The sequence below is a fragment of the Leptidea sinapis genome, chromosome 42 (assembly GCF_905404315.1).
Source record: "Leptidea sinapis chromosome 42, ilLepSina1.1, whole genome shotgun sequence".
NCBI lineage: Eukaryota > Metazoa > Arthropoda > Insecta > Lepidoptera > Pieridae > Leptidea > Leptidea sinapis.
In genome coordinates, this window is record NC_066306.1 from 6,537,455 (window position 1) to 6,549,963 (window position 12,509).

General features: G+C 36.1%; 1 protein-coding gene across 2 annotated transcripts; it reads right to left on the reverse strand.

Moving 5' to 3' along the window:
* Positions 1-1,384: 1,384 nt before the first annotated feature.
* LOC126976766 (F-box/LRR-repeat protein 20-like) lies at positions 1,385-5,250 on the reverse strand. 2 transcript variants are annotated; one of them, XM_050825341.1, is made up of 3 exons: positions 5,020-5,250; positions 2,977-4,710; positions 1,385-2,559 (listed from the first exon to the last, which is right to left on the reverse strand). In XM_050825341.1, the coding sequence occupies exons 1-3, from the start codon at positions 5,035-5,037 to the stop codon at positions 2,314-2,316; spliced, it is 1,998 nt and encodes a 665-aa protein (XP_050681298.1). In that variant the 5' UTR covers positions 5,038-5,250; the 3' UTR covers positions 1,385-2,313. The 2 variants fall into 2 exon arrangements, with proteins under 2 accessions (XP_050681298.1, XP_050681299.1); XM_050825342.1 differs by having other exon boundaries at positions 5,015-5,248.
* Positions 5,251-12,509: the final 7,259 nt, after the last annotated feature.

Below are 12,509 nucleotides of genomic sequence, written 5' to 3' on the forward strand. Positions count from 1 at the left end.
TTACTAAATGCCTTATTTATGCCGTTTACGAGCATGACGCATATACCAGCAATCGCCTCCCTCGCCATATTTTAGGGAAGGGAAAGACCCGCCCCACGTCGCTTCCACAAGCACTGGCATTAAGCGAGCATGACGATGCATGTCACGAGAACTCTACCAAATAACAAAAGATAATGTTCATCTACATACAGCAATACTCACTAAAATGCCAGTCATTCGTCGCTTCTAATTCATTCCGGTGCGAGGTCCACAGGTCCACAGGTCTTGCCAATTCTGCATCTTCTCTTCGCCTCTGTAATTAATCTTTTGACAGACCTAGGTGCTTGGAGGCCGCATTTTGACTCAAGTCTGATAGCACTTTGTCGTCATTTTTTCATACCGTGCAGCAACAGGGTTAGCAGCGGCATTTCAATCACCGACGAAAAGAAAATCTGCCTCCACTCCACTTATTCAAAAAAGGAACGAATCTCATCCCAATTTACCGACCTATAATGAAATACCTACGCGGCGTCAATCAATTTAATTCAAATTAATCACTTGGAAACTTGGTAGATGTCCGGATGTGAAGTAATCGGTCTAAGTTCTAACAGTACAGGCAGAATACAAGTAAATAGAACAGTAGCGTATCTCAGTGGTCACCTTGAAATTTATACCTGCGTCTGGGCGGAGCAAAAAAGTTGACGACGCGGCACTGCAAATTTTAACTCTGAGATCTGAATCCACTCACAGAGTACTTTTTATTCTTTTATAATTTTGTCTTCCCATGATTGCTTAGTGGCTGTGTGGATCGTGTATAATATATTATGAAGGTGCGTCGATTCCTGCGTTCCAGTATATAGTTAAAGTACCGTAATAGTACTGTATTGTGGTACAGGTCTAGGATTGACGTCGTATTAGGGCAATACCATATGTTTAACAGCAAATTTTTTGTGCCTATTTGAAGCGCCACTAGTGAGCGTCCAGAGAACTAATTTTGACGTATAATACAAAATGGCTGCGAGAGAAACGTACAATACTTTGAAGTATTTTTTCATTTTAAATTAATTTCGGTCGTTTTTCGTGTTATTTATAATTCAGGCTACGTAATAAATTCACACATTTTTTTGTTAATAGTTTTCATAATGATGTTTGTTTAGCTGCGGTTGTCATCACTAGTTATAGTTCCGCAGAATCTCGCTACATGGCCAACAGCGCCAAAATAGCGAATATCAAACAGACAAAAGCACTTTGACCGCCGCCAGTCCAGTGGTAATTAGTAGAGCTCAGTGGGCAATACACTTATTGGCAGGAACCGTCAAATATTTTTGGCAACATTAGCAAACTTGTGGTATACCTTCCACAGAAGCCACAGTACGAAAACAGAATACAATAGAAAAATAAAACATACAAGGCTTCAAATTTTATTATAATATATATTATTGGTAGTGTAGTTCTTTAGAACATAACAATATATAAATAGAACAGTTTGTATTCTTAATATAACTAAATATCACAGCTACATAATAATATTGATAACAAAGTAAATTAGGTATAATCTTAATTTAAAACACATATAATACAATGTTTAATTACAACGGTCAAATAGAAACTTATAATATTTTATAGAATAAATGTAATCAATTATTAATACAGACAAAAGCTAGAAGACACTTTCTCTTTGTTTATGACTATTTTGATCACAGAAATCCAAAATGTTTATTATCTAATATATAAAATTCTCATGTCGCAGTGTTTGTAGTTAAACTCCTTCGAAACGGCTTGATTCATTCTCATGAAATTTTGAGTGCATATTGGGTAGGTCTGAGAATCGGACAACATCTATTTTTCACCCCCCTAAATGTTAAGGGTGGTCCACTCCAAAATTTTTTTTTAAATTTGTGTGATTATGAGTCAGCAATAAAAAATACATACAACTTCAAATTTTCACCCATCTACGATCAACAGTTACTTCTGTATCGCGATTTTAATATTGGCAATACAACCTTTGCTGGGTCAGCTGTTTATATAATAAATTTTCAAATTAATCTATATAAATAAAAGCATAGAGGTTTTCATTTAAGATGTATCCTGCCTATTTATATCAAATAAAGACTGTATAGGGGCCCAGCCTTTATCCAGAAAATTTTGCACTGTGAAGATCATCCTGTATTTTCTTAATTACATAACTGTTATACTGCAGCTCAATTTATTTACATACAATGAAACAGATCATAAATGTGAATATTCTAAATATTGTATTTTATTTTGGAACATTTAATTTGACAAGCCATTTAAGAATTAGTATTTTTTTTGTACTTTCGCCATTATAAGAAATTAATGTAATCGTAGTTTTCGCATTAGCGCTGGTAGAAATGTTGGTTTGGGTGATCTTTCTTTAACTCCATCGTTGATATATGGTCCGGGCTTTGATATGAGCACTGTGTGTAAAGTTGGAAGCACGCCAATAGTACATGCAAGCTCTGGTGATATATTTCTACAACCTTGAACATCAAGAAACTTAAGCTTTTTGCAGAAAGATTTCACTCCCTCTAGCGTTTTATCTGTCAGTTGGTTGCAACCCTGGAAATGTTATTTTCTTTTAAAACATTGAGTTAAACAGACAAGACCATTAGTAGAGGAGAACTACCATCAGCAGCGGGAGCCTAGATTAGATAGACTGGAGATTGAACAGAGTATCTATGGTGGCCCTTAGCCTGTCATGATGAAGATGTCTGTATCAACTTGCTATAGTTGAATAAGGTCAATGTTAATTTAAGTTTAAAATGTTTACATGCTTACAATTTATTGCCAGAATTTATTCGGTAAAAAAATACCCTGATTGTATGATTATTAAAATAAGAAACCATAGCAAGCAGAAAATAAAACAAACTCCAATTAAATTAACTATGATGATGATTGGTGTTAGAAAATTTTGTTTCGGTACAACTCTGGACTGAAATAATGACAAAATCAGGATCATAACAAACTTATACATACCCGCAATTCTAGTTGCTGTAATCTATGCAATCCTTTCACAATTTCAATAACAGCCTCATCCTTCAAATTATAGCAATCAATTAAATTTAAATGTTCTATGCTTGGACAGTTTTTGACTAGATGCTTTATACCTTCATGTGTTATTTGCTGACACCTGCTAAGATTTAATTTATCTAGCTCTTTAAATGAAAAGGCATATGTCAAACTGACATCTGTGATCCTGTTACATCCACTAATATCCAATTCTCTTAGACCTTTAATTCGTGCCAAAGAATATCCAGTATATGAATCCATGGTCAACTTTTCACACATTTTCATGACATCATGCTTCCTCTTCGCATCCCTGACAATCTCTTCCTCTGCTCTAGATCCTAAATATATCTTATTGTTAGCAATAGAATCATCATAGTTAGACATGATGGGTCCATCATGTTCATTTACTTCTTCAATTTTACCCATTCCTGTTAAACCTGCATCAGATACTTTATCACAATGACTTAATTTTAATGTATGTAAAAGTACTAGGTTTTTAAATACAACTTGTATCGATGAGTCAGTGACGGCATTGAAACAGTAACTTATATCTAAAAGTCGCAGATTTGGTAATCTTTCAGATATCATGATGAGTCCAGTCTGATCCAAATTAAGGGAGTTCACATCTAGTTCTTCCAAAATGTTGTTTTGCTCTGTACATAATCCCTTTTCAATACCATCTTTAGTTATAAGTTCACACTGTGAAATATTAAGCACCTTTAACTTGCTAAGCTTATTCAGTTCAGCAATTCCCAGATCAGTCACTGCTCTACATCTTTGAATGTTCAATGACTCTAAATTAATAAGGTTATTACATATGTACACCAAAGATTGATCAGTTACTCTTGTGCACAGACCTATATCCAGTTCACTTAAAGTTGTTTGAAGTTTTGTTAAAGACAAAATTCCGCTATTTGTAAGCTGATCACAAGAATATACTTGGAGGTATTGCAACTTTAAATGTTCAATTTCAGACAGTGATTTTAGTGCAGTGCCGTCAATCAAAGTGTTAGAGAAAAGCAAACGTTTAATTTTATTTGCTCTAGTAACCAATAACTGTAGAATAAAATAGAAGGTGAGAACACTTTCAGATGGATTTTCAAATATGTTTGTCCCTTGGGGATAGAAGCGTTTAACCAAACCTAAATGGAATTGTAATGAACAACCAGATAAATTAAGTTCTTCTAAGTCAGGTGCAGAATTTACAAATCTACTAAACAATGCATCAGTTAGATATTGATTCCCTGATAAACTCAAACATTTCAATTTATTTAGTGTGGTTGAGAGTAGTCCATCTGTCTTTCCCTCTAACAGACAACCAGACATGAAAAGCTCTTTACAGTTATGAATATTCAGTACTTCTAAATTAGTACATTTTTGTAACATATGAACAAAGACCTTTTCTCTTATATCACAGTTTTGTAAGGTTAATGATCTTATATTTTCACCATTTCTGTCCCAGAAATTATTTATTTTGCTGGATATTTCTACTTCACTAAACAAATAGTTGTCATAGCACATAGAAGAGTTTTCATACACTTGTAGGGGTGATACATCATCATTTAAATCTACTTTATATAAAGTAACTACTTTATGTTTATGGAAACAGTAATCATTAGCTGCTAAGTACCAGGACTGACATGTTTCACTTGCTGATTTTCTGTCTGATTTTGGTAAATATTTGAAAATGTATACTAAAACCTGAAATTATAAAAAATAAAGCCTTATAAAAATATATCGTATTTTCATCATTATCAAGGCTATTTCCATCAATATATAATAAGAGTTATTGAGGTAAGTAGACAGTTTAACTAATTATGTACATAAATGGATAGTAGGAAGTGAATGAAGACAGAAATAAACCTTGATAACAACTTTTCGTAATTCAAGATCACGTGCGTAACTACTTCTTTGTTTCTATAGCTAATAAGGCAGACGGTAAACAGAGAGAAATTTCTAATATTTCTAGGTATTTATGATATTTTTTATTAATCTGAAATATTACCTTACCTCATAAGGCAGATCCATTACTAATATCACAATTCACAAACGTTTGTTTTGTAATTTACTTCGTTGTTTTTACATATTCTTCCAATACTTGTCCACTGTACAATAATAATTGAATTGAAACATAAGTGATAACAACCACATTATCATTCATTGATCTTATAACATTTTTCCCTGAAATTAGAAATATTGACAATTTAAATTGGCTATTGATAGATTATTTTTCTTTCAAAAGTATTTGACGTCTGATCATCTGATCTGATGACTGATCCACAGAATATACTCTTTGATATGACGGCACTACAGACCACTACTTATTCGTCACAGACTAATATGATGCTTACGCATGTTAGTCGTGAAGAGAAAAAACGACTTACACAGTCGTAAAGTACTATATACTTTATTATTTCTTAATTCTTTGATTTAGATTTTCCTTGTAATCAAGTATACTTAATAATTAAATATTTTTCTTTTATTGTGTTTTACGTTTGAGCGGTCTCGTTGCCAAATACTCAAATAAATAATACTAGGATGCCGCAGTCGCTCGTCGTACCGCTTCGCTGCGGCGTATATTTGAGCGAAACGATGTAAACTAAGTCTGTGTATAAAAACAAAACAAAAATAATAAATAGAAATTTGATCCATCGGCTCAATTTTTAAATAAATATAAATAGCGCAATTAGAATAATTTGTAAATCTTGTTTGTTTTTAATTATAATACTTGGATCAATATTTAATTATAATATTGACAGAACAGCGTCTGTTGGGTCAGCTAGTAAATAATAAAATCAAAAGGTGTCGAAGTAAAGCAAGTCTTTATTTTCATTTAAGACACAGGGGTATATTATACTGTAGACATTCCTTATCTTTAATATTATACGGAGTTTCAAAGCTCTTAAGAAGTTCTTTGGAGACTTAAAAAAGAAAGAAAATATTCAAAAATTTAACAGACAGCCCAGCAAAGTTAAAAATTGGAATACGAGAAACCCCTAAATTTATTGAATGACTCCCTATAGATACTAATAATGGAAACCGAGGGTTAAGATAGCATTTTATAGCGACACAGATATATCATTTGGCGTGCCTCAGGGAAGCGTGTTAGGCCCAGCATTATTCTTGGTATATATTAATGAACTCTGTAACCTCAAAGTCACAAACGCAAAAATACTCTCCTATGCCAATGATACTGCTGTGGTTTTTCATGGGAAGACTTGGTCTGAAGGAAAGGATAGTGCTGAGACAAATTGTCACAAATTTCTGATTGGCTTACAGACTATTTCTTAGCTTCAACACAGCTAAGACTAATTGTTTATTTTTTAGCATATCCATTCGTTCAAAACCAAATAAAATTTTTAATTTAAAATAAAACACTTTTAAAGGATTAAAACGCGTGTAATTGTAACGGTTTTACATTAGATGTTTGCTGTTGTTGAAAGTTACATTTTTATTTTAGTTAACCCGACGTTTCAAGACCTTTCCAGATCTGGTTTTCAGGGGGACTGCAGATGAATCAATTCATCTTAACGGGTTCGGGTTAACTAAAATAAAAATGTAACTTTTACGCAAACATCTAATGTAAAACCGTTACAATTACACGCGTTTTAATCCTTTAAAAGTGTTTTATATAAATGTGTAACACTCGCGTTAATCAAAGAAAATACAAAAAAAAAGAACAAAATACATTCTTGTGAAAGAATTATACATTTGCACATGTTCAATTATTGAAAAAGTCTCACATACAAAATATCTAGGTGCCATTATTGATCAAAAGCTTAACTGGTATACCAACACATTGAGCACGTCACTGGAAGAATAAGAAAACTGGGAAGGATATTCAAAACACTGAGACATGTCGCTTTAAAAACAATAGTCAGTGAATCAGGCACCAGCAGAAATATTTTTAATTTAATTAATATTGCCCTAGCGCAATCTGCACTAGTTTATTGTATCCCCGTGTGGGGCGGAATTAATTAAATTGGAACGTGAACAAAGGAGCCTAATAAAAACCATGTATTTCAAAAAGAAACAATATCCCACTGAAAGACTATATAATATCAGTAAACCTTATGTCTGTTAGAAAATTATAAATTATTGCTATAGTTTTAAAAACATTTCAAACTCTTCCCTATGATGCAAGCATTTTAGCAAAAAGAAGATAGATACCTATTATTGCCAAAACTTCTACAACCAAAACCGTATTTGCCAATCGTCAGTTCAGCAAGCTCTCATTCATGTTTTATAATAGGATAAATAAGAAAATATAGGTATATCCATGCAAAACACCTTCATAAATGTAAAAAAATTATAGTTGGATAAATTCACTCACTTACACAGAAACTGAAGAACTTTTAACACAAACATATTAATTTAACAGAATTAACACAAACATTTAACTATAGGCACACTTATAAAATATTAATTCATTTGATCACAAATACACACTGAATCAAACACACTTCATTTTACCTCTCACACTTTACTTATCACTTCTTAGTAGTTAATTAGAATATATTTGATTGTCTGTAAATAATGTTATATTAATAAGCTATGGAAGAGTGGAGTCTTCTAACACAGGCGCTATAGTACTTAAAAGGAGGCTCCAAGTTACACTTAACTTAAACTATAACTTATATATAAAAATAATAACTACATAGGTGGGCAAATCTAACAACAGGACGCTGCAGAGTAGAGCTCTGAGTCTTTACTTGTGCAACGCACCACACCGTCCCTACCAGGAATAAGTTCAGTAACACCTAGTGGTCAGTGCAGAGGCGGAGCGTTATACATATTTATAAGAACAACGGTTCCTACAGAAATTGGAATAGAATGTTTATTCCACTTTTGCGAAGCATTTCCAGAATGAACAACGAAAATCGTCAAAAAAAAACGCGTTCTTTATTAAGATACGCGGCGGGTAGCAGTGGTATTCGAGCGGATTTAAAGCGAGGAAATGCGCGAGCGTAAGTGCAGTAGGTTCCGAATTATCGCTATCACGTAAAGCGGTCCTGATTTTAATATACACTCGATCTGAGTGAGGCCAGTGAGCAACTCCTCATTCATGTGAATTTGCTTGCCTATGACGCGATATAAATGATTTTTTACTACCTTTATATTTGACTCCCAAAGCCCAATAAAATTAGTAGCGTTATGACTGTAGAAAACCTTGTACGGACCTCTACGAGAAATAAATCCCTTGAATGCGTCTAAGAAGCTGTCGGAACTTAGATCCGAAGGCAGCTCTAAATAAAGTGCCTTTGTGACGAGGCATATGTATGCTTTTTGATCGCGTACATGATGTATAGAGGCCCGGCGTTAACTCCCGTGTGAGTATGAGCGTTGCACTGCTCGAGACGGCAAGCAGGCAGCGCGGAAGACATCGGGTGCATATCTTTAGGTTTACGAGTATGTCTAAAACATACATTGCATTTGTGCTACTTGTGTACTATGCGTCGCGCGGATAATATCCAATACTTCTCATGCAACGGCCAGCGTGAAAGATCTTATAGTAATAATCTATTAAATGACCATATTTTGGTAATAATATTGTACGTTTTTGCGAGTCCGATACGCCCACCTATATGAAGCAGATCGTCTGCGATAACTTAAGTTAACTTGCGTAAGGCAAAAGAGCAACGACGTCCTTTTTTTTATATGAGAGGAGGCAAACGGGCAAGAGGCTCACGGGATGGGGAGAGGTGAGGCAACCGCCCATGGACATCCGCAACAGCAGGTGTGTCAAGAAATGCGTTGCCGGCCTTTTCCTTTTCGAATATTAGTAAAATCCGCAGCGAAAGCCTTCGATTGTACCACCCCTAATTATTACTAAGTATTATATTATATAGTGGTCCCTAATGATAGTATTTTCCGCATATTCGAAGTCAGAAGCGGTTATATTATTAATACGCGGCATTTTTTTTATAAATTTTAATACATAAGCTTCGGATCAGATAAATTTATTCCATTTTGAAAACTTATAATTATTTTGGAATCTTCGCACACTAAAGGTTTTTGTTAGCTACTGAGTTAACTCACGTAGAGTTTCCACAATAAACAAAAATCTGATAACGAAGGTCGGTATACAAATACTACCTATTATAAATTGCTCATAATCAAAACAGCACATTTCTTTTCCACATTCAACGCAGAAGACCAAATATTCTTTCTTTATTCTTAATGTGTTTTTGTTTATTAAAACAAGTGAGTATAGTATTTTCTCTGCTGAAATTGCAAGCTAAATTAAAACTTATTTAGTTAGTTATGAGTTCACTTCCCTTGCGCCATTGTTAAGTTCTTTGCCCATCGTCGAATCAAACTCATTAAAAAAAAACTAAAAATAGTAATATTCTGCCAGTAATTGCACATTTAAAATGTGTTGTGGTGCATAAAAAATATATGAATACCAAATTCAAATTTAAGATATAGCCGGACCTAAACAAAAATTGCAATTAATTGCGTATCGTGGCGGGAATCGTTGATCGTATTAACTATTAATTATTTTTAAATAATTGCTGTCGGATTGTCCTATTTCCTTGATATTTTTATGTCTTGATCCCATTATTTCGTGTTAAGATGGTTGATAAAACAATAACAGCGAGTAAAATTATAGCGCTATTTGAGGAAGGGTGTATAGTCAATGTTATGTGTCCCACAGGCTAAATGTGAGTCGTTCGACTGTCCAGAGGACTTACCAACCCGCAACGATATCAAGAGACTAGTTCCTTCAGTAGAAGGCCTGGTTCTGGAAGAATACCATGCACAGAAGACTGAAGCTCGGAATGACCGCTAAGCTGGTGATCCAAGCATTGAGAAATCGCAAATCTTTTTATGTCGATATAAAAAAGATTCTAGTAGAAGTAAGAGGTGTGCAAACCAGATTATTGGACTGTCAGGAGGAGCCTTCTCGCTGCCATATATGCAGTCGCCGTCAAGGCCGTGGTCCTTCGCTCAAATTTCGCGACGTGGACTCAAGAGGACTGGGGTAGAGTTATTTTTGGATGAAGCCAAGAATATCGCTATTAGGTGAGGACCGACGTCGGCGAGTTCTGCGGAGGCAAAGGGAACGTTTTGCAGAAGTCGCGTTTGCTTTGAAGATATAACCCCTTATGGTGGAGGCTCAGTTATGTTTTGGGCAGCGATTAATGTATTGGATCGTAATGAGTTAGTTTTCATAGAAAAGAGCACCTTGAATTCACACCCGCACATATCAGAAGTTCCAATTACTTACGTACCTGCAACCCGCATTTACGGTTCTCGGAGAAAATTTGATTTTTATGGACGATATCGCTTCCTCTCACCGTTCTGGCAAGTCGGGTAGGGCAATCATCGTTTGGATTGGCCAGCGAAGTCCCGACCTCAATCCCATACAGCACATTTGGGATGTTCTAAAGGGAAGAGTAAGATATTTTAAAAATTTTTAAACATATTATGACGAATGACAATGATAAAGATAACACCACTGGGAGGCTCCTTTGCACAGGATGCCGGCTAGAATATGGGTACCACAACGGCGCCTATTTCTGCCGTGAAGTGGTAATGTGTAGGCATTACTGGGTTTCGGTCTGAAAGTCGTCGAGACTTAGCATCTATGGTCTCAAGGAATCCAGCACAATTATTGTAGTGCTGCTCAGAATTATTGGATTTTTTCAAGAATTTTGAGTGGCACTGCATTGTAATGGGCAGGGCCGTAACAATTACCATCAGCTGAACGTCCTGCTCGCGTCGTCCCTTATTGTCATAAAAAAAAAACATTAATGGGTCATCTGTCAGAATTCATCTGAAAATTAAATTTAAATTAGGCCAATAGGCTTCTGAAGGCTGTGTGAATGTTTTTTTTTTTTCACTGCCGCCCACACTCTCCTGCAACACCAGAGGAATCACAAGAGCGTTGCCAGCCTTTAAGGAAGGTGTACGCGCTTTTCTTGAAGGTACCCATGTCGTATCGTCCCGGAAACACCGCACAAGGAAGCTCATTCCACAGCTTCGTGGTACGAGGAAGAAAGCTCCTTGAAAACCGCACTGTGGAGGACCGCCACACATCCACATGGTGGGGATGATATCGTAACTTGTGGCGTGTCGTGCGAAGGTGAAATTCGGCGGCAGGAATCAGGTTGAACAGCTCTTCGGAACACTCCCCGTGATAAATGCGGTAGAAGACACACAATGAAGCGACGTCTCTACGCAACGCCAAGTGATCCAGCCGTTCACAGAGTACTGGGTCCCCGACAATTCGAGCTGCTTTGCGTTGCACGCGGTCAAATGGATCGAGCTGATACTGGGGTGCGCCAGACCAGAGATGACAGCAATACTGCATGTGAGGCCGGACCTGCGCTTTGTAGAGCGCTAGAATGTGGGCCGGCTTGAAGTATTGCCGTGCTCTATTTATGACGCCCAGTTTCTTTGAAGCCAGTTTGGCTTTGCCCTCCAGATGGCCACGGGATTGGCAATTGCTTGAGATTTCGAGACCCAGTATTCCGATACTAGGCGAGGCTTTAAGGGAAGTGTTCTCGAAGAGCGGTGATATGGCAAATGGGGTTTTTTTAGTGGTAAACGCGCAAACTTGAGTCTTCTGGGGGTTAAATTGGACAAGGTTCAACTTACCCCATTCCGCGACCTTCTCGAGAGAGGACTCGATAGAAGACACAAGTTTCTCCCGGCACTGGTCGACGTTTCCCCGAGAGAGACCTGCATGGCCCGTGTATACGGCATCACCAGTGCTGTCGTCTGCATAGCAATGCATGTTGGCGGTGTCCAACATATCATTGATATGCAGAAGAAACAGCGTGGGAGATAGCACACAGCCTTGGGGCACTCCAGCGTTCACGGGCTTGGGATTCGAGCAATAATATACTTATATATATATATATATATATATATATATATATATATATATATATAAGTATAATATCACTATACATATAACTCATGGGAAACTTGCGGTGACGATGACGTTGACTATTTTTGTTCACCCAAAAAGTGCTCAACGCGCCTAAAAAGGTTTTCACTTTAAAAACGTAAATAATGATGACCACATTTGTACTATGAACTATCATAATAATGAATTACCTAATATTATCACCAGTACAACGTAACTTCCTTACTGATTAACGTAAACTGAAATAATGTATAATTAGTAAATATCGTAGCCAATATTGGCTTACACACTTCGCGTTACATTGTTTAGTTCTTATAGCGAAGAGTAAGCAGAAAACACGCAAACATGGTGTTTTTAGACAAGTTTTGTGGAGAAAGTATAGCATTTCGAGCTATGAACACTACTTAATCCTGTTACACATATCCTTAAGTCTTATTTGTAGGTTGCTTATGCTTGCTGTTGGTTATAGTTAACACTGCCGAGCCTTTTTGAACGACCACTTTTCTTAGAAGTTAAACAAGTTTTTTGGCATGGCGTGACGCATTTTTTTGGTACTTCTCTCAGAAAAGTTATCCTTATAGCTTGTACTTTTTTGTGTAGGTTCATTTATTCAGATTAGTAG

Excerpts from the sequence above, each read along its gene's own strand:
- LOC126976766 (XM_050825341.1), bottom strand. Across the intron at positions 2,560-2,976 it reads TACAGCAACTAGAATTGCGG|GGTTGCAACCAACTGACAGA; the intron begins GTATGTATAAGT and ends TAACATTTCCAG.